Source organism: Scardinius erythrophthalmus (assembly GCF_964197995.2).
Source record: "Scardinius erythrophthalmus genome assembly, chromosome: 2".
In the NCBI taxonomy this organism is placed as follows: domain Eukaryota; kingdom Metazoa; phylum Chordata; class Actinopteri; order Cypriniformes; family Leuciscidae; genus Scardinius; species Scardinius erythrophthalmus.
The window spans coordinates 11,647,968-11,673,954 of NC_138222.1; the positions used below are offsets into that span (position 1 = coordinate 11,647,968).

The 25,987-nt window shown below is 39.0% G+C and overlaps 1 protein-coding gene across 1 annotated transcript; it reads right to left on the bottom strand.

The window, feature by feature from the left end:
• Window positions 1-862: 862 nt before the first annotated feature.
• mapk8ip1b (mitogen-activated protein kinase 8 interacting protein 1b) lies at window positions 863-23,228 on the bottom strand. The gene is made up of 12 exons (XM_081358737.1): window positions 22,806-23,228; window positions 21,301-21,412; window positions 13,493-13,732; window positions 10,206-10,287; window positions 7,784-8,635; window positions 6,855-6,930; window positions 5,970-6,145; window positions 4,919-5,022; window positions 4,072-4,179; window positions 3,631-3,701; window positions 2,289-2,387; window positions 863-2,199 (listed from the first exon to the last, which is right to left on the bottom strand). The coding sequence occupies exons 1-12, from the start codon at window positions 22,859-22,861 to the stop codon at window positions 2,127-2,129; spliced, it is 2,049 nt and encodes a 682-aa protein (XP_081214863.1). The 5' UTR covers window positions 22,862-23,228; the 3' UTR covers window positions 863-2,126.
• Window positions 23,229-25,987: the final 2,759 nt, after the last annotated feature.

Sequence of the window (25,987 nt, forward strand, 5' to 3'; positions counted from 1 at the left end):
AAAGAGACCCTGAAGTTGCCTGCTTTCTTCTCGACAGGTAAGTCAATGTTACGGTCTTAATTACAAGCTTTTTTTCATTGCTTGGTTGTGTACTTTATTATATAGACAGTAGAACATTTATAGTTAAAAGTTAAACAGACTCTTTGATGAATAGCAGCTATTGAGTAAAGTAACGTTAGAGAAGGCTCTGATGATGATGATATCTAACAATGCACGTACTTCAAAAAATATAACGAGTAAAGAAGGCATTACTACTAATTACCATAGTTAATGTTTTTCACAGTAATTAATTCATACTGTAACATTCTTTTTTGTGTTATAAAAGTGTTATTATAAGACATCCTGTCATAGCTTTTTGGTACATAACGGCTACCGTAGATGCAACGCGCATTTGAAAAAGTGAGGAGCTGGAGAGCATTATTCGTTTGAATGCAAAATACAATTTCACCACTAGATGGGAGAAATTCCTACACACGGTCCCTTTAATTCTTTTTTTTTTTTCAATTTTATTTGGGGATTCTTTTGTATTTTTATTTATTTTATTAAAATTAAAACAATATTTTGTAAATATTTTTGACATATCTTTCTACTGTGGATTTGTTTAATTTAAAATTATTTATTAGGTTTTTTATTCAAATATCTTTGTTAACCCAACATAAAGATCAATGTTTTTTTGTTGTTGTTTAAAATAATAAAATAAAATAAAAAAATCACTGTTTTAGCCAGTCAGGCTTGCACAGAAATATACACAGAATTAGGGGATAATATTAACAACAAATGTAGATATTTATTTACAATTGTATTGTTTTCATTAAGTAGTAGTTCTTGGTATATCTAAATAAAACCAGTGATATACAAGCGTGTCTTGTTGAACAAGTCTTTAATGAGCACATCATTCGTACATAATTTGTTCATATTAATGTAATAAGGTCTTGCTTTTACAAGAAATACCTCAGAGGAGTTTTTTTCAAATAAAGGGCATGTGTCGATCTCAAACAGAAGGCAAGCCAAATATCTCTTCCAACGTCAATTACCTTCATAGTCACTCAAGCTTTAACAGGAACCCCATGGCACTGTAGTAGTTTATTATTATTATGTTAACTATTTTCATTGAATTTATGAGTGGATGATCAAAAAAGAATACTGAAACTCCTAAAACATTTTCTTAAACTGTTAATATGATCAAATTGCCATATACTGTTCATGGATATGCCTATTATTTGGTGACTAACTAGGTAACAAGTTGATGAGCCCTATTTTGCCATTTCAAATTACAGGCCAACTTTACAGGCAGATTTTAGGAAGGAATAATGCTGGTATACCTGTAAACGCAGCAGACATCGAGACATCACAAACAGCTGAAATGGAAGATTTGTTATACTTTGAATGTATAGTCTGTATTTTGTGCTATGAAAAAATATTCTCTATTTAGCCTGAAGCAAACACAGAACCACAGCGCAGCAGCAAGAGCAGAGCAACGGATGAAACCCAGCTAACAAAAACATGTTCTGAGAACCTTTTGCTAACGTTCACATTAAGCTATGAAAACGTTATTCTGAACGTTCGTGAGTTTTGGAAAAAAAAAAAATCTTGGTTATGCTAACGTTAAGGGAACATTCCATGTTGCAAACATGGCAACGTTACTTTTGAATGTTCTCTGAACAGTAGCAGTAACTTTTAAAATAAATGTTAGACGAAGGCCCAGCTTAAAAGATGTAGCTAATGTTTTTACGTTGCCATTTTGAGAACGTTATTAAAGACCAGATAACTTTGAACGAACATTCTATTAATGTTACTGAAAGGATGTTTGTTCATAACTTTGAGAGAACCTTGCCAGAACGTTCTGAGAACGTTCCCTGTTAGCTGGGAAACACACATCCAAAGCATCCAAAATCCTCAACATCCATGAAAATAATTTCAGCCTTTTATACTGTACAATTTTTCGTCGTCTGACGAATTCCAACACAATATCAAGTCGTGTGCATCACCTTACAACCGTCAGTCTCTTCATCTTGTTTGGTCCTTTTTGTCAGATATATTAGTCTTTGTTTATATATACACATATTATTATTTCTCATATATTCATTTAGCATAGCTGTTTTATACATTGCTGTGCAGCTCAGAGATTATTCCAAGTAAATGTCTTCTGTTGGACACGAGACCTCCACAAACTCTTTATAGTACAAGTGGAATGCCTTCCTGTGAGTGAAGACAGAGAATATACTGTGACTTTTAAACAAATCGAGTCATGGAAGAAGGAACATAAAGGAAAGGAAAATAAAACTGACCTCACAGACTCTGCAAGGGGTTTAGTGGAGTTCTCAGACACAAAGACGTGACAGGCGAATCTCTCATCGGCGGGATGTTTTGTAATAAAGCCAAAATACCTGCAGAGATACCGTACCATATGATAATAGACTGACTGGTAAATAAAACGCACAGAGCAAATGCATTAACTACTGGTCAAAAGTTTTCGAGTTTGGTAAGATTTTTAGTTTTTTGAAAGAAACCTCTTATGCTCACCAAGGCTGCATTTATTTGATCAAAAATACAGTAAAAATATTGAAATATTATTACAATTTAAAAGTTTTCTATGTTAATATATTGGATAATGTAATTTATTCCTGTGAATTGAAGAAGAAAAACCTTACTGACCCCAAACTTTTTAACAGTAGTGTAGTAGAATCATCATTGTCAGTGAGAATTCAAAGGATGTACAGGGTGGGCCATTTATATGGATACACCGTAATAACATGGGAATGGTTGGTGATATTAAAGTCCTGTTTGTGGCACATTAGTATATGTGAGGGGGCAAACTTCTCAAGATGAGTGGTGACCATGGTGGCCATTTAGAAGTCGGCCATCTTGGATACAACTTTTGTTTTTTCAATAGGAAGAGGGCCATGTGACACATCAAACTTATTGGTAATGTCACAAGAAAAACAATGGTGTGCTTGGTTTCAACGTAACTTTATTCGTTCATGAGTTATTTACAAGTTTCTGACCACTTATAAAATGTGTTCAATGTGCTGCCCATTGTGTTGGATTGTCAATGCAACCCTGTTCTCCCACTCTTCACACACTGAATGGCCCCCAAGGTCTCCCGATCTGACCCCCTTAGACTTTTATCTTTGGGGTCATCTGAAGGCAATTGTCTATGGTGTGAAGATACGAGATGTGCAGCACCTGAAACTACGGATACTGGATGCCTGTGCTGGCATTTCTCCTGTGGTGTTGCTATCAGTGTGTGAAGAGTGGGAGAACAGGGTTGCATTGACAATCCAACACAATGGGCAGCACATTGAACACATTTTATAAGTGGTCAGAAACTTGTAAATAACTCATGAACTAATAAAGTTACGTTGAAACCAAGCACACCATTGTTTTTCTTGTGACATTACCAATAAGTTTGATGTGTCACATGGCCCTCTTCCTATTGAAAAAACAAAAGTTGTATCCAAGATGGCCGACTTCTAAATGGCCACCATGGTCACCACCCATCTTGAGGAGTTTGCCCCCTCACATATACTAATGTGCCACAAACAGGACTTTAATATCACCAACCATTCCCATGTTATTACGGTGTATCCATATAAATGGCCCACCCTGTAGATTAAATAACTGACTTACTTCTTGTTCCTGGGATGGTAGCCACAGAATGAGACATTTTTCAAATGGAAAAAGTGACTATATTGGCTACTCTGTGGAAACAAATTTATAAAACGATTATATTGCATGTCCACAAACCAATAACCCTACATACATGCTGAAATGGCTTCAGTTCTATATGGTTCCCACGCCTTTTCACCAATGAATTTCCATGTCTTTTCTAGCTACACGTAATTACATGGAATAAAATTCAAATCCGATTGGTTCTGCTTTTCTAGCCGAGTCCATGGGTAGCCTACTGTTACTGTGCATTTCATTGACTAAACAAACACAGTCAACAAATAAACAGTATTACTCTTCATTACTCACTTTCTTGGAAAGAAATTTACAAAGCAGAACGTTAAGATGTTTACAGAAACGCGCTTAAAGGCGATCATAAAATGTTCTTGCTTGTGGTTTTACCATGTCGAAATCATCCTGCACTGTGAGTTTCAGTCCCTTCACGTTTATCTCCAGGATGCAGGATGACGGTGGGTTGTAATGTACAGTCAGTCTCCTGTTCATCGCAATCTGGAATCAATCATGAAGAAGCAAGGGGACATTTAAACGACTACGATGGACTAAAAACGTTTGCGTTTTTCGTGTTCAGACGACGTTGTCAAAATGATCTCCGTCCACACGGATCTGCGAAAATGACAAAACCCGGTATATTCTTCATCCCAGGCCAGTAGTTGGCGATGTCACTTTGCAAAGAAACACTATGCGCATAATACGCATGCGCCTGACGTCACGGTTTTCACAAATTCGCGTTTTTTAAGTTCACACGGAGAGGATAAAGGTATCGGTTTAAGAAACTTGCACTTTGAAACCTGTTTTCAGGCTCCTAAAAAGCCGTTTTCGAGTAAAAGAAAGGCCAAAACACACAAACATATTTTAGTTGAAAACGGTGTCATGTAAACGGCCCCTAATAAAGAAGATTTAGCAATCTTTTGAAAACGGGTTTCAAAGTGCAAGTTTTTAAAAATGATACTGTTATTATCTCTGTGTAGACAACAAAAACGAATCTGTGAAAATGTGACGTCATGCGTATTACGTGTTCAGTCTATAGGCATGTAATGTGACATCGTTTTGACAACGTTGTCATATGTACGTTAAAAAACGCAAAAGAAAACCTTGTCCATTCTAAGCACATCGTTGTCATGTAAAACGTACCCTGCTAGAGGATGTTTTACCATACGCTCAACTCATCTAATTCCATCACTTCATTTGTTTTTCAGTGAGTGAAATTTTATATAAATCTTACACAAACCTTTTGCATAGCTGCACAGAGAACATCACTGCCTTTATGATTCTGCACTTGAACCGAGCCAAGGAATTTCATTGTATATTTTTCCATCCATTCAGTAATTTTTGCTAATAGAAAGAGCATATAAACAGTTAGGATTAAACAATTAAAACATTGTGAATTCAAACACTACCGGTCAAAAGTTTGTAATAATTAAGATTTTTTTTCTCATGTTTTTAAAAGGCTGCAATTATTTTAATAAAAATACAATAAAAGAATAATATTGTGAAATATCATTAAAAAATAAAAATAAATAAAAAACTATTTTCTATTGGGAAATCTTTTAAAATGTAATTCCTGTGATGCAAAGCTGAATTTTCAACATCATTACAAGTTCGCTCGCTGTTCTCTACGCGGCAGCAGCGGGAAAACGTAGTGGGCGTGGTCAACCTGTCACTTCGATCCAGGGTGACCAATAGAAAAGGGCCTTTCATCCTGGTTGGTAAGGACCGCCCACTGAGACACAGATTCATTCGCAAGCAAAACTTTTTCAACTTGCAAGCAAAAGATTTGACCCGCAAAAAAGACAGCAGAAAAGAACAAAATTTGTGCGTTTGTGATGAAAAGTGTTCAAAATGCACAAAGAAAAATAAAGGTTTTCAAAGATTTACATGCACTGCAAATAATTTTATCATCAACTTTTGATCATAAAATTTTCATTTTTGTGTTCATTTTTTTAATTACAAAATAATTTGGTTTACTCTCAAACGCAGTATGATTGATTGAATAAAAAAGAGACAAAGGAAACTCCATAAAATTCAGCTTTGGATCAAATAAATGCAGCCTTGGCGAGCAGATGAGACTTCATTCAAAAAAGTTATATATATATATATATATATATATATATATATATATATATATATATATATATATATATATATATATATATATATAAAACCTTTTTACAAACTTTTGACTGATATTGTACTCTTAACTCCAGCCCTTTTATGAAGTGAAATCTTTTCATAGATGGGGAATGGAATCAGGACATGCCATCTTAATCTCCAACTCTTACCATTTAAAGAAAGCTGTTGCTCCTTAAAGACCTCAGTGGCGTAATAGGCAGGAAAGATCCCCTGTTCTCCTGTTCTCATGTTGTATCCCTCGTACCAGTAATCCTCATCCTGCACCTCCACCAGCAGAGGGTCGTTGACCTCCAGCTCCAGCTCATCGTCGTGACGAGGGACAAATCTGGGAAAAACACATCCGTGAGGTGAGGAACCTTTGGTCAGTTCTCAGAATGGTCAGATGTGTGTGTTGTTTGTGTCAGTAGACTTACTACTGATATAATTAACTAGATACTAATCTTGTTTGCATATTTAACTTTGTATGCTTAGGGTGTAGTGCAAATATTTATAATTTCTAGATTTTTATTTTGTCCTATAAACCAATCTTGCCCCCACTAATCACTGATACATTTGGGTTGCAAGGAAGCGTAATTGAATCATTTCCCCATTTACATGTTTAAAAATGATGGTTTTATCTTTTGAAAATCAAATTTAAGAGTGGTTTAAACAGATGTAAGTGTATCTTATGATCAGAATGTCCTCCAATATAAATTTGGAAATAAATAGATTTTTTTTTTGTATATGAAATAACAGACTGATGGGGCTGAAATAACGCACATCATAAAACATAACCAACTGCTCATACTTTGCAAAGCTTTATTCAATTCATATTTAGGAATTCGCATTCTTGAAAATTTAGTTCATTGCCTTTTCAAATGATATATTTTTAAAAAAACTCCTGAAAATGATGAGTCACAAATGGAGCCATTTTCTGAGAATGACCCCGTATCCACTGGCCATGCATTCATTCAGGACTTTGATCTAAAAATACAAATGCTTTCGACAGTTACACATGTGTGTAATTTTTGATAGTGGTGTCCGATCTGTTTCACCTGTAGACGGATCTGTGTGTCTGGTCCCTCTCCTCTCCATTAATCATGCAGGAAAACAAGCCAAAAGATTCTGTACCTAAAGACATAAGCAAAACGCCTATGATACAAACCCTTTCACAAAATCAATACAGTACATTCTTATGGTCGTACTGGTCTATTCTTAAACACGTTTTCAGTTAATTGCTATATACTGTAAGTTGAGTTTCCGTGGGATGAATTTAGTCATGCACATTATTATCCATGAACTATCCACAACCAAATGCCTTTCAACTTGCGTGTGCAAAATTCTGAATGAAATGAATGTGTAGCAATTTTAACCATTATTAATACCTGAGCATTAATAATAGGAGTAATAATAGGACCAACGTGGAGTAATGAAGTCTACTGTTAATATGTTACAAACATGAACAAACATTAACATCATCATTCAATCAGCAAAACATGCAGAAACTCTGTCAAAGGTAGATAAGAAAATAGTTTTTGTTATTTCTTTTATTTATCTAGATTTGATTGAAACAGAAAAATATACACAACTGGTCAAAAGTTTGGAATAATTAAGATTTTTTATGCTCACCAAGGCTGCATTTACTTGATCAAAATACAGTAAACACAGTAATATTGTGCAATATTTTACCATTTAAAATAATTGTTTTCTATTTGCATATATTTTAAAATTGATACATGATGCAAACTTTTTCATTACTTTTGGTCCTTTTATTAATCCTATTATTAGTGCTCAGGTATTAATATTAGGCTATACTTTTTTTTTTTTTTTTGCTTAACATGTTTGTGGAAACCATGATATTGTTTTCAGGAATATTTGATGCATTTAAAATAAAAATCTTTTTTAATGTGATCATCTTATTTATTCAAAAATTTGGACCAATAGTGTACAAATGATAAAAACAATATAAAAGCATAGCACTTACTGGAGGAGCGTGAGCAGCCATTCATGAAAACGTTAACAAATTTTCGAGAAAATGGCATGTCGGCCTCAGGGGTAGAGTCCTCTGACAGACACGTTGAAGCTTTGATCCCACTTCGTTTTCTTCCTTTGTCTTCATTCTCATCCTCCTCGTACTCTTTCTCGAGAGCCGACTCATACGGAGAGGAAACACAATTATCATAGATGGTGGCCGAATCACTGTCATCGCTGTAGCCACGATAACACTCTCTCAAACTGACGAGTTCCAGCTGATCGTGCTCATCCACGACCAGTGTGTATTTGACCGAATCGTACGAAAGTCCACTTGCGTCTGAGTTGCTCATGGAAGTTTTCAGCGTTCCCGACAAGCTCTCGCGATGGGCATGATCCTCGCCAGCACCGCAGTCTCTATAACACAGATCTTCTGCTCCAGTGACTTCTTCACCGCTACTGTCAGCGGCCAAAGCATTCACACAAGAAAAATAGGAAGGGGGTTGCAGATCCTGCTCATTGTATGGAGGGGGGGCTTCATTGTCAGAGCTGACTGCGGTGACCTGGGAAAGCGCTGGCGGTTTCTCACTCTGCAGAGCCTCGGTGCAACGCTGTATTGGTGTCAGATAGATCTCCTCTGTAGGCTCGAGCCGAACGTCCGTATGATAACGGATCTTCTCGCAGTGACCCAGTTCTCTGTGTACATCTCTGGCTTTACATGGGACAGATAGTGCAGCAGAAGGAGCAGGAGCTTGAGTGTGTTTGGGCTTGTCAGTAGATGTGCCACAGTCTTTCCGACCGCTGCCTGGTTGGTGCTTCTCCTCATCGCTTAGACACGTGTGCTCACGAGATGGAGTCAGTTCACCTGGGTGCAGCAGGATCAAACACAAAAAAAGGGAATCGACAGATTACCAATAGAGTCAATGGGGTATATAACAAATAAAAAAGGTAATTGTGACTTTTTATATCACAATTCAGACTTGTTTTCTCAGAATTCTGCAGAATTTTTTTTGTTCTGTGGTGAGAACAAGGGCAACAACAACAACAACATCAACAGAATTGCGAGATATAAACGCAGAATTCTGAATTTGCGAGATGTGAACCTGCAATTACGTATTTAGCGATAACTGGAAATTGCGAGATTTAAACTTATAAACTGGTTTACAAAGACACTTCTTGTCATTATACACATTTGTGTCCTTATAAACCATATATACAAGAACACACACACACAAATATATGGCAGTGCACTTTAATTAGTAAAAATATAATTTGAGGTCAGTGATAAAAGTGTAGGCTACTAACATTCTGATGGATGGCTTTATTTGTTCTTGAAACAGAAAGATGGACCAACAAGTTAGGTACGCCTTTGAGACCCATTGTTTGGCGAGACTGCACATGCAAACATGTTTTTGTAGATGACTAGACTAAATCAAATTCACATGACCATAGTTGGCAGCAAAACATTGATGCCCTTTTGTCACTGAGACAACAGAGCTAGGGAAGTTTGGCATAAAATGAGCTAGCTCATAATCTGTCAAATTACTCACAAAATTGACTAATTACTGAAATTGTGTTGCTATGTAGCATATTTAAAATATATTAACTATCAAATAGTGTAAATCAAAATAAATCAAATAACATACTATAGTTAAAATTATACATGTGCTTTAGTATGTTAGTCAACACATCAAAATAAGGTCTTTCAAATCACAACACAGGATAATTAAAACATTATGATTTAAAATGTGGTTAAATTAAAACTTTCAATTTCATATTACAAAGTGCACTTTTTAAAAGTGTGCATAAGTGTGTTAATTTAATTGAATTAATATTACATTATCTGCAATAGTTTTAAAAAATATATACTTTAAAGATTTGAAGTACACTACAAGTGCACTTCATTTTCTCATAAAATAACTTGGGCTGCGTCCGAAATCACATACTTTCTTGAGTAGGTACTTATTTTCAATAAGTAATTACTTCACGACCGCAAAGAAAAAAAAGTAAGCTATATTTAGTATGAATGTGTTTAGTTTGAATGTAATCCGGACGTACTGCATTGGCCATGCTGTCATTATCATGTGACCTACCAGCATCAGTTACATCACTTCACTGCCATTCACAAATCCTCTCCCTTGGCCTCATGGGATAGTAAAGTGTCCATCGTCTGCACACTTCAGAATCTCGCCGGAAGAAGTAGATCATCCAGGTACTTTTTGCCAACTCATTTATGAGTACTGTGAATTCGGACATAGGCCTACTTCTTTTGTCACATACTGTTGTTCACCTACTACATAGTAGGGAAGTATGTGATTTCGGATGCAGCCTCGTTTTAAGTGGAGAACATTGTTGTCACTGTAATGATGTCACGCCAACTTCCCAACTAAGACTTAATAAGTGCTTACACCGTAAAAAAAGATCTCTACACTCACCTGTTTTAAGCGGCGGCAAGGTCTGAGAGATTTTCTGCTGCCAGCTGTACTTCTTCGCAAATGAGTTGTTGTTTAAAGTGTCCTGTTGATGAGATGCAATAGATAAGCTATAGCATACTTTCATAGTGGTCTTGCAATACAGTGTATGTAAACTGTTCATAGCACGCAAATGTTTTTGTATGCATGGAACAACCAGATGCACTGGGTACTGTACCCTGAACACTTAAAGCTAAATAAAACACCTGAATGAAGTTAAATAATACAAGAGCGTTCTGTTAATGTGTTGCATTTAAAACCAAGTCTTTTTAATGGACTCCAAAAGACCTCTTTCTCAGATTCTTTCTCACTCTCAATACCTCTTACACTTCTTACAATAATGCCCACTCTTTTTGTCCATGCGGACCCATATTAACATTCCCCACACAGACCATGAGCTTTAAATCATTTCTCCACCACTAATAAAAGCAGAGGTGTAAAGTAACAGATTAAATATACTCATTACAAAACACTCTTAAAAATAAAGGTTTTATTTATTTATTTTTATTATTATTTTTTGCAGCAAAGCCATAGAAGAACCATTTTGGTTCCTCAGAGAACTACTTCTGGCCTACTACTTTGACCACTTCTGGAACAGGTGGAATGATTTGTTTCAAGAATTATTTTTGCGATGACGAATGCAATTAATTCCTTTCATTACAGCATTTGCACTCAGTTCTTATCAATCATATCAGTCCTTATAATGTGATTTTAACATTATCAATGAATTTATATGCTATAATATACTCTCCTCCAGTTAGTCGGATATTTCAAGATATCAATATATGGGGGCAAAAATATGCTCCTGTGAGTTCTTGTTTTTTTATATATATTTATAACATATAGCACATGTATGTCTGCAAGATGTCTGTTAAAGATCACTTCATCTGGAAAGCATCTGCTGTTTACTAACATCTGATAGACGTCTTTAAGATGTCAGTTTTACATACATTCAAATCATAAAGATCTTAAAAACATTTTCTAAATGTCTATTTGACATCTGACAGGAAACGTCCTATAGACGTATTGCAGGTGAGCAAACACTCTAAAAAATTCGTCTTTCAGATGTAAACAAGCACATCAAATAGACGTCTCCGTGATGTACGTGTGCTATTTGACAATATGACAGAGTGCTGTTTTCCCGAATATCAACAGGATTGCAAATGTGATTTTACACAACAGTTCAATAAGCAAAAAGTTATTATTAAATGACAGTTTAAATTGACAATGACACAACATTGTCAATATTGTTGTTTTTGCTTATTTCGCCAATGAAAAGTTCTAAACAAAGCAGAACTGTTTTTCGTTTCTGAACGTTTCTTTTCGTTTCTTTTTGTTTTTGAGCAAATCGTGTTATTAATGAGTCATTCGTTCCTAAATGAATCAGCCATTTTGAATGAAGCGTTTGAATGAATGATTCAGTGACTCAATCATTAAGACTTGCTGACACCTACTGGCAGGTTTAGTTTTCCATTTAAAAGTAGGCCCTTTTTCAACATTTCATATTTCTAAATCCAGAATTTTATATTTAAAACATTAATCTCATAACATTATTTATGCAACAGTACTTGCAGTATAGATGCATTATTACCAACTCTGAGCAGTCAGCTGTCAGTGTAAATACATCTACTGTAAATTTACCTTCAGATGCAGTTTCTGTGCCACTTCTGCAGTGTTAAAATGGATTTTGTTTACAGTGATTTCATTTAACTGGTTACAGTCAGTTAATCATTCTCAGTAATAAAGTATTTAGAGGAAAATCTAGTCTAATAGTTTTCATTTACACCTATGTATATATGAAAATTTGGTCCATTTTGTAGAGTTGAATTATGACTTATCACAATATTGCACGTTATCGTGATAATACTTGGTATCGTGATACTTCAGCTGGTGTAGTATCGTAAGATATGTTTGTGGTATCGTGACAACCCTACTATAAAGAAAATTTTGTGGATTGGAAAGGATCCATGGATGTTAAAGGCTCTTCATGGAACCATCAAAGCCAATGAAGAACTTTTTTAAGAGGGTAATTAAGTCGCTTTTCTCAGGAGTTGTACTTTATTTAGTATTTATTTTAAACGCTGTACTTTTACTTTGCCGTTTTTGCTCTAACTGTGTTCACTACTTATTTTCCTAAAAAAATAACCAACTGGTTCTGACAAAACAAAATAAGCAAATGTCAGAGGCAAACACTGTTTCTCTTTCAGCATTCCTGCTTGTGTTCTGGTGAGACTGCTCACTCAGTGTTTATTCAAACAGATAATAACAAAGGAACGTCATCAACCCCTCTAAATAACAATGAAGTGGTAATACTTTGTTCAATGGGGGCCAAGCACTAACAAGCCCAAACACATGACTGTATTCTAGAAAGAGGACATTTATGGAAAACAAGCCCAAAGTTGTGTTGTGTTTTCATGTTTTATGGGGACTTTGCATAGACATGATTTTTATATTGTATAAACTGTATATTCTATCCCCTTACACTTACTCTAACTCTACCCCTAAACCTACCCATCACAGAAAACATTCTGCACTTTTACATTTTCAAAAAACATCACTTAGTATGATTTATAAGCTGTTTTCCTAATGGAGACCAAAACATTTCCCCACAAGAACAAGAATTTAGGATATTACCAGTAATATTTTGTCCCCATAGTGTAGTGTTTACCAGGACACACACACACAGTTAAAATTCAGTTCTGATCATTAGTGAACAAATCCTTGGTAAATTCTGCAAAATGTCATGATGATCAGACACAGAGGTGCAGTTTCAAATGAACTGAACTGATTAATTACTAAAAGCATAGTCATTTCAAGTTAATTTAGATTCAAATGTGAAAGAACGTGATGATGACAGAACTGATGCATTAAATTAGTCAATCCATTTACACGCCTTTGACCAATTTGTGCTGACCTGTTGCAAGATTGATAGGCGAGCGCTATTGCATTGGGAGTGTAATGAGTCAATCATATCGCAATGCACTCAGGCATCACCTCTTCTCACTTGACTTTTTGAAAGTGTATTATCACACCACGCTCTATCAGCTCAGTTTGCTGTATTAGAACACGATGAGCTCAAAAGAGATGCTACCTCCCTCTGAAACTTTATCGACTGGCGTCGCTATTGGATGCTATTACTGTCAATTCTTTTCTTTTCTTAAATTGTTTAGGAGGCACTGCTTCCCTTGCCTCATCAGAGAAAATGTATCTGCAGTGTACCTACAGTCATATCTTTACATACTGTTTATTACCTGAGTCCTGGGCACCTGTGGGAATAAGTTGAGAGTGGTTGGTCTTTTTGGACGGTAGGTATCCATGGTGAAAGGAACAGCAGAATCCATAGATGCTTTGCTGTCGTATCGACAAGCCACACTTTGGCTCCTATCGACAGCATCAGTAAGATGTAAAGGATGTGTCTCTGCCTGGATCTGACCCACTGCGCCTGCCTCCACCTTGTCCAAGCCACTATTGGGTGCTTGAATCACATGGTCCTGCATGGATTGGAAAGATCAACTGTCAATCAGAGAAGAGAGTGAATGAAAAAGCAAGAGGGGAGATGAGGGCCACTGACCCAACCATTAGAGCAAGCAATGACATCAGACTTTGGCATTTTTGGTGCCGGCTAAGCCACGAGAACAAGAGACAGGGGGAGGGGTTTCGGACAAAGACTATTCATGTTGGTGTTTACTCACTGCATTACAATGAGACACATGCTTTCAGCTCCAGTTATATGCAAAAGTTCGCAAGATTTGTACAGATTTTGATTTAGAGATGATATTATAAAAGTAAGTGCTGTGAAAAAAATCATTTGGAGTGAAAATATAAAAAGTGTACATTCAACAAAGACATAATAATATACAGCTTTTATCAGGGTCCCACTTTATATTAAGTGTATTTAACTAATATGTACTAACATTTAAATTAATAATTTGATTCAATGCACTTATTGTGTTCATATGTCTCACTTGGGAGCCCAATAACCTTTAAGTGGTAACAAAATGAGCCAATGGATATTGACCAGTGAGATTTGCATACCGATTCACTCCTACCCGGACATAAGGGTATATAAGGCCAGCTCACTCATTTTTGCTTCGCAGCCGAGCGGTTGCGTACAGTGATCGCTCTCTTCCAATATCCTATCTTGACAAAGAGCTTGTTTCCTGAATGAAAGAGCTGAATTTCCAATCTAAGAGAGCTTGTTCGAAAAGAGATCTCACTGCTGGTGTGAGGGCGCATCCAGTGGTGTTTCGCCATCTTAAAAGAGCTTTTGCACGGTTAAAGCATAACTCTCGCCAAAATGCAACCTAGGGTCTTTTTGTGAAGCTACCTGAGGCAAACTTTCATTTAAAAGCATAATTAGGATGGAAACGCCACTTTTTAGATTGACCATATTTTCGTTTTCGGTCAAATTGCCTTTTGAATGGGAGTGCTAGGGGCACGATAGCATCAAAATAGTCGATCTCCGAATGCAACGTAACAGGGAGGAGAGTAAAGATGGAAAGCTCCTAAAGCTTAGTTCCATATAAATTCACAGATAATTTGTTGTTTTGTTGTTAGTGAAAATCAATATTGACCTTGTATTTGAAAAAGGATCCTTGTATAAGAAACAATACAAAAATTCAGAGTCAGGTCATTCGCATTCGGAGATCGACTATTTTTGACTGACAAAATGCCGGTGGCTGGAAACAACAACAGCTAAAGTGAGTTGTTCAAAACCTTGCTTTTTAGTAAACTCTGTGTACACAAACAATGTTCTCAATGCTCGAGTTCATGTGTAGAGCCCCTGGTGATACTTCGAGCAAAGTTTCATGTTGTGTCGAGCCTTCTGAAACGCAATTATCAAGCGCGAAACGCAAGTAACTTTGTGGGTGGGTCTTGGGTGCTGTTGCTATTATACTGGCGGGATAAATGACTCTTGCGCCCGACGCAAATCTAAAATGGGTTGGTCTGAAGTAGCTTCATTATTCATAGGTGTGGTTTGGGCGTAACGTGAAATAAACCAATCAGAGCGACATCTCACATTCCCTTTAAGAGCAGGCGCGCTTGTTCTATAGCGGATTCCTATTATAACGGCGGATTTGCCAGGCGCACACCAGGAGCGGTTCACAGCTGAGGAGACCGACGTTCTCGTCAGGGCCGTAAAACACAGACACCCACCCAAATTAGCTTCGGTTAAACAGGCGTATAATAATTGGGCTAAATGTGTATGCTAGATTTATGCCTATTTTTTCGCATCTTCAGGGACACAAAGTGTATGCGCTTTGTGCACATGCCACATTGATTATGGCCAAGCATGCGCCCTTAAAATAGCATATGAATAACATGTGCAACGCGGAATTGTTTTCTAAATCTGCAAAATAGCATCAGGGAACGTTTGCACCAGAACACGCCTCCTCTTTTCGCTGCACCGTCCCCGGTAGCGCAAGTTCATTCCCTAGTTTACCGACATGCGTCTGTGGAGGGAAAAGTCTGCTGTGCGCGGGTGCAAAATAGGAATGATACATGCGTCGGTGTACAAAGTCAATTGCGCTGGGTGCAAGATAGGGCCCTTAGTGTTTTAAAAATAGTGGTTTTGATGCTATCATAGTCGTGCCCCTAGCACTACCATTGAAAAGGCAATTTGACCAAAAGTGAAAATACGGTCAATCTTAAAAGTGGCATTTCCATCCTAAGTTTGTCCCGGATTGATTCACAAAAAGACCCTAGGTTGCATTTTGGCAAGAGTTACGCTTTAAGTGCAGCGATTCACCCCTTGGTGCTTCGCCGCAAAATAGCAGATTTTCCTAAAAGAGCAAGCACGGACGGCGAGCGCCTTTTTAAAGATGTCTTTCCGTCCGTGTGTTTCTGGATGCGGTCGTTTCCTGGCCTCCTCTGACAGCCAACTATTGCTGTCTCAAATGTCTGGGCCAAGAGCATGCTGGGAAAGCATTTGTGGATGGTTCATGCTCTCATTTCCCCTCTCAGGGGTGATTGCTCATCCTAATGCTCATGCTTAATCAGATTCAGAGTTGACGGCCATGCTTGTCCGGGCCACCACGGGCATCGAAGCGCCTGCAGTTGGTTGATGGGTTCCTGGGTGCAGAATGCGGTTCACAGCCACGTTCCGCCCCAGTGCCTTTCTTCCCGGAGATGCATGGAGGATCACAAGTCATGGAAGGCACCTTTTACGGCCCGAAACCGCTCTGCAGCTTCCTCCTTTCTCACTACCCTCAATGGTGGGGTTGCCAAGGGTTACATGGAGATTCCACAGGTGGAGTGTGCAATTGTGGTGCATTTATGTCCGCAAAGTGCTGCCACCTGGCAGAATCACCTGGCTTCCTGTCCAGGGTCTGTAAGACAACATCAGCCCTGACTGCTAAGGCTTACAGTGCCGCTGGGCAGGCCGCCCTCCGCCTTGCATGCCATGGCCATCCTGCAGGTCCATCAGGCAAAAGCTCTCAAAGAGCTGCATGAGGGTAGTTCTGAGCCGGGGTTGATGCAGGAACTGCACATGGCGACTGACCTTGCATTCTGGGCAACGAAAGTCAAAGCCCTGGCCCTTGACCAGACGATGTCCACCTTAGTCGTGCAGGAGAACCATCTCTGGCTGTACCTGGCATGTATGAAGGATGCCAACAAAGTTTGCTTTCTTGAGGCCCCCATCTCCCAGGCCAGCCTCTTTGATGAGACTGTCGAGGTCCTTGCCCAACAATTCTCAGCAGTCCAGATACAGAGTGAGGCAATAAAGCATATCCTGCCCCGGCGTTATACCACTGCCACCAGGCAACCATGGGCTGGCCCGCAGTCTGCTCATTGCCTAGGGCGTTCCCCTGTGGTGTCTACATCAGTTCAGGCGCGACCGGAGACCGCCCAGTTGAGCCCCTGCAGGAAGGGCGACATGGCCCATCCCTCAGGCCATGCTAAAGCCTCGAGGCATCCATTAAAGCAGCTTTGAGACCAGCATCCCTGAGATGGAGGGAGCTGCTCTTAACCAGGAGGTGGTGATTTCACCCCTCCTTCCCCTGGAGGAGGGCCGGGTGGAGAATCTTCAGTTTCAGTTAAAAGAGTTTATTTCTGTTACCCACTTTTTCAATAAAAGATCAGTTTCCTCAGTCTCTGGGCCATATAGGGCTTGGTCTGGCAGTGAGCAATGCCCTGCTTTTACTGACCGTTTCTTCGGTTTGCTTTGGGCGGTTGGGAATATCAATACAAGGCCCTTCCCTTTGGGCTGTCCCTGTCTTCCTACTGTTCCTGTCTTCCCTCACTTTACCAAAGTCGTGGAGGCTGCCCTTACCCTGCTGAGGGAGGGTGGCATTCGCATCTTGAATCTCAACGACAGACCCATTCTAGCTCACTCTTGAGATCTGTTATGCGAACACAGGCTGCTGGGGCATCAGGCATCCACAGCCGTGGTAACTCTACTCGATTTGATGCATACGAGACCGCTTTAGCACTGGCCTCAAGGCAGAGTCCCGAGATGGGCATGATGCTGCGGCACATTCCGTGAGGTCATCACACTGAACCTTAGAACAAGTGTCCAGGAATGTTGTTGTTACAACAGATGCCTGCGTACATCAACCACCAAGGCGGGGTATGCTCATGTTGCATGTTACAACTCACCCACCATCTCCTCCTATTGAGTCAGAAGCGGCTCAAGTTGCTTTGCAGCATTCACGTTCCAGGCAAGCTCAATCATGCGGCTGTCACACTGTCATGACAGCTAATGCTTCAGGGAGAATGGAAACTCTATCCCCAGGTTGTCCAGCTGATCTGGAGTTGATTCGGGGACACACAGGTAGACCCATTTGCCTCCCAGGAGTTGTTCTATACCCTCGGCACGGATGCACTAGCACACAGCTGGCCCTGGTACCTATGCATGTATGCCTCTCCCCCAGTGAGCCTGCTAGCACAGACACTATGCAAGTTCAGGGAGGATGAGGAGCAGGTCTTGATGGTTGCGCCTTACTGGCCCACCCGGACCTGGTTTTCGGACCTTATGCTCCTCGCAACAGCCCCTCCATGGTGAATTCCCCAGCCCTTTGCTTTGCTGTGTACCATTTGCACACTGCATGTTTACGTGGATTGCATGCAGAGCTTCAATAGCTCGGAGCAGCTCTTTGTCTACTTTGGAGGTCAGCAAAAGGGAGAGGCTGTCTCCAAACAAAGGTTGCGGTGTTGTTTCCTCCTGGGAATTGGCGCCTCTCTGACAGACATCTGCAGAGCTGCATCCTTGGTGACACCTAATACCTTTGCGAGGTTCTACAATCTCTGGGTGGAGCTAGTTTCTTCCTGTGTGTTGGGTACAAACAGGTAATGTGTGGGAAGGCTAGCTCAGTGTCTCACTTGCAGCCCCATTCCCCTCTAAGGGGGTATACGAGCACCTACTTTGCTCTTCAGTTGAGTTCCTCTCTCGGCGAACCCTGAATCGAGTTCCTCGTGTGCTTGCCCGGTCGGTCAGCCCTTGTGCTGAAATAGATGCCCCCATGTCCCTAATTATGCCGATTTTTGTTGTATGTTCTGAGTAGTCCTGTACAAGAAAGTTATTTCCCTAAAATTTCTTAGAATTAATAAACAATTAACACTGAGTGTTCACAAGACAAACAGGTTAGTTAAATGTGGTATTAATTCTGCTTCATCAAGTTAATTCTTACAGCTGATCTAAATATTGATTATTAATTATAACTAGTTATAACATGTTGTCTTATTTACAACATGACAATTGTCATCATATGAATGTAGCTCGAAATGGATTTGTAAAAATCACATTTCATTTTATTTTTTGCCGTTCACACAAACGTCTTCTCGCTGATGTCGATGACAATTAGAGATTAACAAAACAAGGACCACCCCATTTGCATCCCCAAAGTGATGGCCTCGTTAAAGGGGGGGTGAAATGCTCATTTTCACTCAATCTCCTGTTAATCTTGAGTACCTATAGAGTAATATTGCATCCTTCATATCTCCAAAAAGTCTTTTGTTTTATTATATTTTTAATTGAAAGATTGGCTGTACCGAGTCTTTCCGTAAAAAAACGAGCGGCTGGGGGCGGGACGTGTGGGCGAAGCTAAAGCTGTGCTAACGCGCCGAGCTAACAACACACAGAGACATTTGTTCAACAGTTTTACTCACCGTTCCAACGCACGACCGCGAACCTTTATCATTGTGACTGCTCGATCCTTAAGCATTAGACGATCTGGGCTTTGTTTATAAAACAATCATCGTCGAAATGCAGGGAACAATTGTCTTACACAACTCCGTTTATGCTCAGGAAAACAAACTCCATCCACGGGTGCCTTAACGCCGGGTTCTTTGGGAATCTGTGCAGGGTTGTCTTGCCCTGGCAACCAAAAACACACTTCTTTGGTGACACTGACTTCCCAAAAGCCGGGCAGGGCGCTTTGATGGCGAACTGCTTTCACTCTCTTGCTCTGTTTTACGAGTGCGCGCGCGCCCGCGATCTTACCGGAGAAGTGCCCTTAGGACCCATATAAGGAAATTCCGCCCTCTCTTACGTAAGACAGAGCCATACTCGAAAAAAACTTTCCGAAACTTGTGACAAACCGGAAGGACAATTTTTGGAAGTACAAACCGGAAGTACAACTTAACTTTTGAAACTTTGACCATGTTTAGCATGGGAATCCAACTCTTTAACAGTGTAAAAAACTCAGTATGCATGAAACAGTAATTCACCCCCCCTTTAAGAGGTTTAACAGGACACTGGCGGAACAGCTGGCCATTGTGTCTGCCAAGCATCAGCAAGATTGGGATACGCACTTGCCATTTATCCTAATGGCGTGGTGATCCGCTGTGTAAGACTCAATCTCTTGCACACTGGGGAAATGGCTTTCGGGAGGCCACCTGATGCGCCTGCTGTGCCTCCGGGCCCTGAGAATGCTAGAAAGCGTCATGACTCATTGGAAGCTGCTGATAATTTTGCAAGGAAGCAGTTGTTAAAAGCGGGGACCCGGCAGAAGCGAAATTATGACCTGAAAGCAAAAGGGTGCCATTTCACAGTGGGAGAGCTGGTGTTGGTGTACAGCCCTCAGAGAAAGAAGGGCAGGTGCCCTAAACTGGACTCCAAGTGGGTTGGGCCGTGCAGTGTTCTGGAGAGAATCTGAGAAGTTGTTTACCAAGTGCAATTGTCTCCAAGGGGTAGGAAGGTGGCCGTGCACCGAGACAGATTGGCACCTTATAGAGGAAGCGCAGCAACAGCCCCAGGACCGGCCTCCTTTACAGTTGTGCCTACCCCTGAGGGTGGACCAGGACTCCAGTCGAGCACTTCCAGTCCTCTGGCAGACCCACATGCAGCCACACCAGTTCTTGAGCTGCAAATCTCGCATTCATATAACCCAGTTTCAATTACACGAGATGGGCAACTGTGGCCTCAGCGAGTCAGAAGGCCGCCGAGACGGTTCAGGAACTTTGTTTGTTCCCTCGAGGTTGAGGAACTTTGTGAAGGGGGAGCAGTGTAGCAGTGGGAGACTGTTTATGTTCAATATCAGGTGCAATCTAGATGCATGTATGTTCTTTCATGTGTTATGTGTTCTGGTTATGTGGGGCTTTAAGGCATGGGCTGTTCTTCTGAAGAAAGAGCCTGCACAGTTATGTGAGGGTGGGGACTGTGGAAAAAGGAGTTCCAGAAGTTTGAGGTTCACTGGACTGTGTGAGGCAAGAGCATTGACCACACAGGTGCTCACGTTAATAAAAGAGCATTAAAACTGTTAAGTGAGTCTATTATTTTCTCCAATCGCTACAATATTTAAACATTGGCTTGCTTCCTCTGTGGTGCCTGACTCTGAAAAAAATATTTTAAAAAACGGGATGTGTCAGCAAGTACAACAACTAAAACTTTAAAAAGTGTAATTTCTAACAGACATAAACCTGGCAATGATCACTGCCACCTACAAGTCTAATGATGTAGTGCACATGACAACAGAAAAAAACACACACACAAAAGAACAAGAAAATGTCAAGTCAAAATCAGAACAAAAGTACACAAAGGCTAGATTCATTGTAATTCCCAGTGGTTGTTTGAAATTGTTCTGTAATATTTTACACGTTAGGCAAGACCTGTTCTCACCTTGATGTCAGAGTTGTGTCGCCTGGCCCTGAATTCAAATTCATCAGTCATTTCTGTGATTTCAGACAGGTCCTCATCTTCAAATTCATCCAACCCTATGTCATGGGTCAGCCTATTGAAAGAACCAGCAAAGTTATTGGTCAGGGGCACTAGTGGGCAGTTTGTTTAATTGTTTTTAAATGTACTGCAGTCTGCACAATATATCCTTGTGAAAGAGAAGTGTGCTTAATTGTATTGAATAGAACTTGTAGTGTACTTCAAATCTTAAAAGTCTATTTAAAAAACTACTTGTATATAATATAATATTAATGAAATAAAAGGCCACTTAAGTGTACTTAAAGAGAGTGCACTTTCATGATTGTTACTCAACACACTTAAGTGCACTTTCTAAAAGTGCAAATTATGTCAAATTAAAAATTTTTACTTCAAATTTGAAATCATTATTGATATCTTTTAAATGTACTAAATGGCAGCTTCATCATTACAAATGTGTCATTTCAAATATATTTAAATGCATGACACACAAGTTTAAAAAAAAAATGACAAAGTACATTTTAGTTAGATGCTTTTCAGTACATTTAGGCCTGGACCTAATCACCTTTTGATTAGCTGGTTCATGCGTTTAATAGAGGCCCCTAAAGCACAGGACCTGATGCATTTGTGCCACTCGCACCGGCCTAAAGATGACCCAATCGAATTATACCCAAAAACGCTGTAATAGCTGCCAAAGGTGCTTCAACTAAGTACTGCATTAAGGGTGTAAATACTTATGCCAATGTGATTTTTTTTTTAAATAAATTTGTTATGACAAATCTGTTTTTTGCTTTGTCATGATAGGATTTGGATTGTAGATTGAAGTGCAAAAATAAATAATTTTAAGCATTTTAGCATAAGGGTAAAGTGAAGCATAAAATGTGAAAAAAGGGGTGAATATTTTCAGGAACAGGCTCACATCATAGGTCACATGACAATGTCACCATGGTGGATATATGCTTGCACTGGATTAATACTACAAACATTCATATTTTACTACAGCTCTTCATCAAATGTAGTACCAACAGGATTACAGAAGCAGCTTGTGTCTGTATGTGAGATTCATGCTGTGCACATGCACATTCTCATCCCCTTTCAAAATAAAAGTCTTTTGTCACAGCATCAGTCTGACACTGAAATAAATAAAACCTGCATTGCAAAGTCGACTATTTAAAAATACAAATAAAACAGCAGGTGAAGACAATAGTATGATGCCCTTACAGATATATATAATTTTCAATCTATGAATAAAAAAATGGCAAAGGTCAAAAATCCCATTTCAAAACTGTAAAACATATTGCATAAAAAATAATAGATGATCCCTGACATAATGAATGTTGCTATGCAACAAAAATAACAATCTACTATGTGTGCTGCATCTGCTGCTCATCAAAACACATGTATACTAACAAAGCAGTATTTTTTCCTTGCACAACAAATTTTGCATATTATAGAGAAAAATAAGCTCATACCATTTCTCCCATTGCTCCTCCGTCCATTCTTCTTTGCCATCACCGTTTGAGTCCATTCTGAGAGCAGTGCAGCATGGGATTGTGTTTACATCTGGTCAAAGCTCTCTTCATATTTCAGTGCCTGCCATTCGAGCCGCTGTATTTGAAGTCAGTTTAGACTGAATTCAATGACAGCAGCACATGCAGCTCCAGTATTCTCCATTCACTGTTATGTCCAGTGTATAATGATGACGCCTTGATGAATGCTGCATTTTTCTCACTGTATCTCTCTGCCCTTGTTCATGTGTTTACCTGCATCCTCACGATCTACAACAGGAGACAAAAAATAAAATAAAGCAGAAATGACAAAATAAAAGCTCTGCAGAGTCAGCGCTGATAGAGATGATGCATGACAGTGTCCTTCTGCTTATACATAATAATCATGCAGACGATCCAATAGCAGGAGTGTATTTCACAACATCTCTCCTCCTCTTGTTTTCAAAGTCGCCCATCCCCCATCTCTCTCTCTCTCTCTCTCTCTCTCTCTCTCTCTCTCTCTCTCTCTCTCTCTCTCTCTCTCTCTCTCTCTGTGAGTTTGAGAGATGTGTATATGAGTGGGTGGGTGCAGCCAATTCAATACCTCTCTCCAAGGCCAAACAGTAACATATGAAGAGAAACCAAAGAAAAAGTGTAAATATCTACAAATAATAAGAAAGTGGACCATATACTGAAACACTGACACTCTTAAAAACACTCTTTTCTTTTGCATTGATGTCACAGAAGAACCATTTTTGGAACCTTTAGAACCTTTCAGTGAACAGTTCTTACAATAACCTTTTTTTGTTCTTAGTGTGAAGAACATTAATAATCTGAGTAACCTTTTTTCACTATAAAGAACCTTTTGTGGAATGGAAATATTCCATGGATGATAAAGTCCCCCTGTAGCCTATCATTTTACCCCTTAAAACTCATCTTTGATCACAAAAATGACATATTTAAATGTTTTTTTTTCCAGTGAAAATATGCTTTAAAACAGATTGAATGTAACACTACACCCTTGCTAGTATTGGAATCATGAATATGCAAATTAGCTGTAGTACTAGTAAACGCTGCACAGTGGAAGTGGAAATTATACAAGGTTGTCTACAAGTCGATGTATCATAATGGTAATGCGTTTTATGTATCTCTCTCTATGTTGGACACATAATGGTAATTAATATGATTAGCCTTTTGCTTGACTACATTATCAAACAGCTAATAATGTGTTGCTAATTTTACACAAACCATGTTCCCCATTCGCCAACTCCGAGTCAGACAGCTGCCTTCTAAAACTCAGCATCCTTAGAAACGCTTTGAACAACTTAGCACGTCAGTGGAGAAAGCATATAGTTCATCATAACATCGTAATAATTCACCAGTTAAATTGCTAAATGTACCTAATTTGTCATAACAACAGAAAAATATACCAGGTTAACCTGGCTTCTCGAGACTCCCCTGCTTATAGCAGCAAATGATTATCGCAGTAATGAATGATATAAAGCCTGCCCGTACGTTGATGTGATTGGTTACAACATGTTTGTGACGTAGAGAACAGGTGCGATTTCAAACCGCGTTTTTGATACTGTCTTTAGCCCTATTCGGATGGGACTAGTTTAACATGGAGAGGTGGGGTAAAGTAATAATTACCAGAGCTTCTCTGTGATTTTAGTCCCGTCCGAATGTGCCATCTCAGTAATCATTACGGACAATTACAAGATTACAGCGACTTTTACCTTCAGTAAAAAGGTCCGGAAAAATGATCTCAGGTACTACTATTCCCGTGCGAATAGACCTGCTGTAAATATGTTTCGTCATTCCCTGTTTAAAAGTAGTTTTCTGTGGTTTTTCAAGTACAGAGACGCTTGGAAAAGCATTCTGTTGCGTTCAAAATTGCTGGGAAAAGTCTGTGGCAAAACACAAGTGTTTTCCACATACCATGCAAAGCACTGGTTAGAGGCACGAAAGTTCTTTTAGCGTTAGGTAGTGCCTTTTACCAACACAATCCAATCTGAAGTTAATTAATATATCGTTCGACCGGACATAACTGTTTTATAAATATAGGTTATATTTGTGCATGTGATATCAGTAATACGCACATGACGACAGGAGTGACGGCGATGCGCAAATCGAGTTACTCCTCCCACTTCTGCTAGTTTTACTGAGATATCTTATCCCGTGCGAATTGGCCATTAATATATTACAGACGTCCTGTGGTAAAATTACATTACTCCATCTACCCTTGTAAGTTAATCCCGTCCGAATAGTTTTAAGGAGAAAATATTCTGAAATAGTGTTGACTTATAAATTTGCACATGGTGTGTCTTAAAGCGTTAAAAAAACACACAGATGCCTATAAACACATTAAAAACTTCATTTTCACCACAGGGGGTTGCCAATTTAGAACCTTTATGACACAGGAGTTATTTTGTTATTTTGGAGTGAAACTGGTGTTAAACTTGTTTTTCTGTTCAATACTTAGTGTTTAAAAAAAGACTTAAGAAAACACGAAAATATTAGGCTAATACGGTAAATTATTTAAAAATACAAGGCAATGCAGATTTAAGCTTAGGCCTATATTGCTGTAGCCTAGCCTAGGCAAGGCCTAGTTTTAGTTTTATCCTATAGTTTAGTTTATCCTATTTTAGCCTACAGGAATTTTGAAAATGAGATAAACGGGTACAACATTGTTCATTACAAATCATTTATCCATGCACATATATATATATATATTTTTTTTTAAATTCACGTGCCTCATAATCTTTAATCAAAATAACTTCCCGTCCCTCTTGCAGCGACTTCTCTTCTCTGATGACGTGTTTACTGACACGGGGGTGGGACAACCTGTCACTCAAATTAAATCAACCAATAGCAAGCCACAAATTTCCAACCATCCAATAAATTCCCCATGGACAAAATCAAATCCAAATAAAGCAAAAAAAAAAAAAAAAAAAAAAAAAAAAACACCAACTCATAAAACAACAACAACAACAAAAAAAACAAACACCCACAAAAACACCAACTCAGAAAAAAAACCCCACAAAAACCCCAACTCAGAACCCCCCCCCCCACACACACACAAAAACACCAACTCAGAAAAAAATTAAAAAAAATATAGAAAGTGATGTAATTGAATAGTATATCTAATTGCATAGAATAGGTAGATA

Coding starts and splice junctions, on each gene's coding strand:
- mapk8ip1b (XM_081358737.1), bottom strand. CDS start 22,861: ATGGACTCAAACGGTGATGGCAAAGAAGAATGGACGGAGGAGCAATGG. Junction 6,146..6,854: donor ACACACAGATCCGTCTACAG/GTGAAACAGATC, acceptor TGTTTTTCCCAG/ATTTGTCCCTCGTCACGACG. Junction 5,023..5,969: donor GCAACAGCTTTCTTTAAATG/GTAAGAGTTGGA, acceptor TCTTTCTATTAG/CAAAAATTACTGAATGGATG.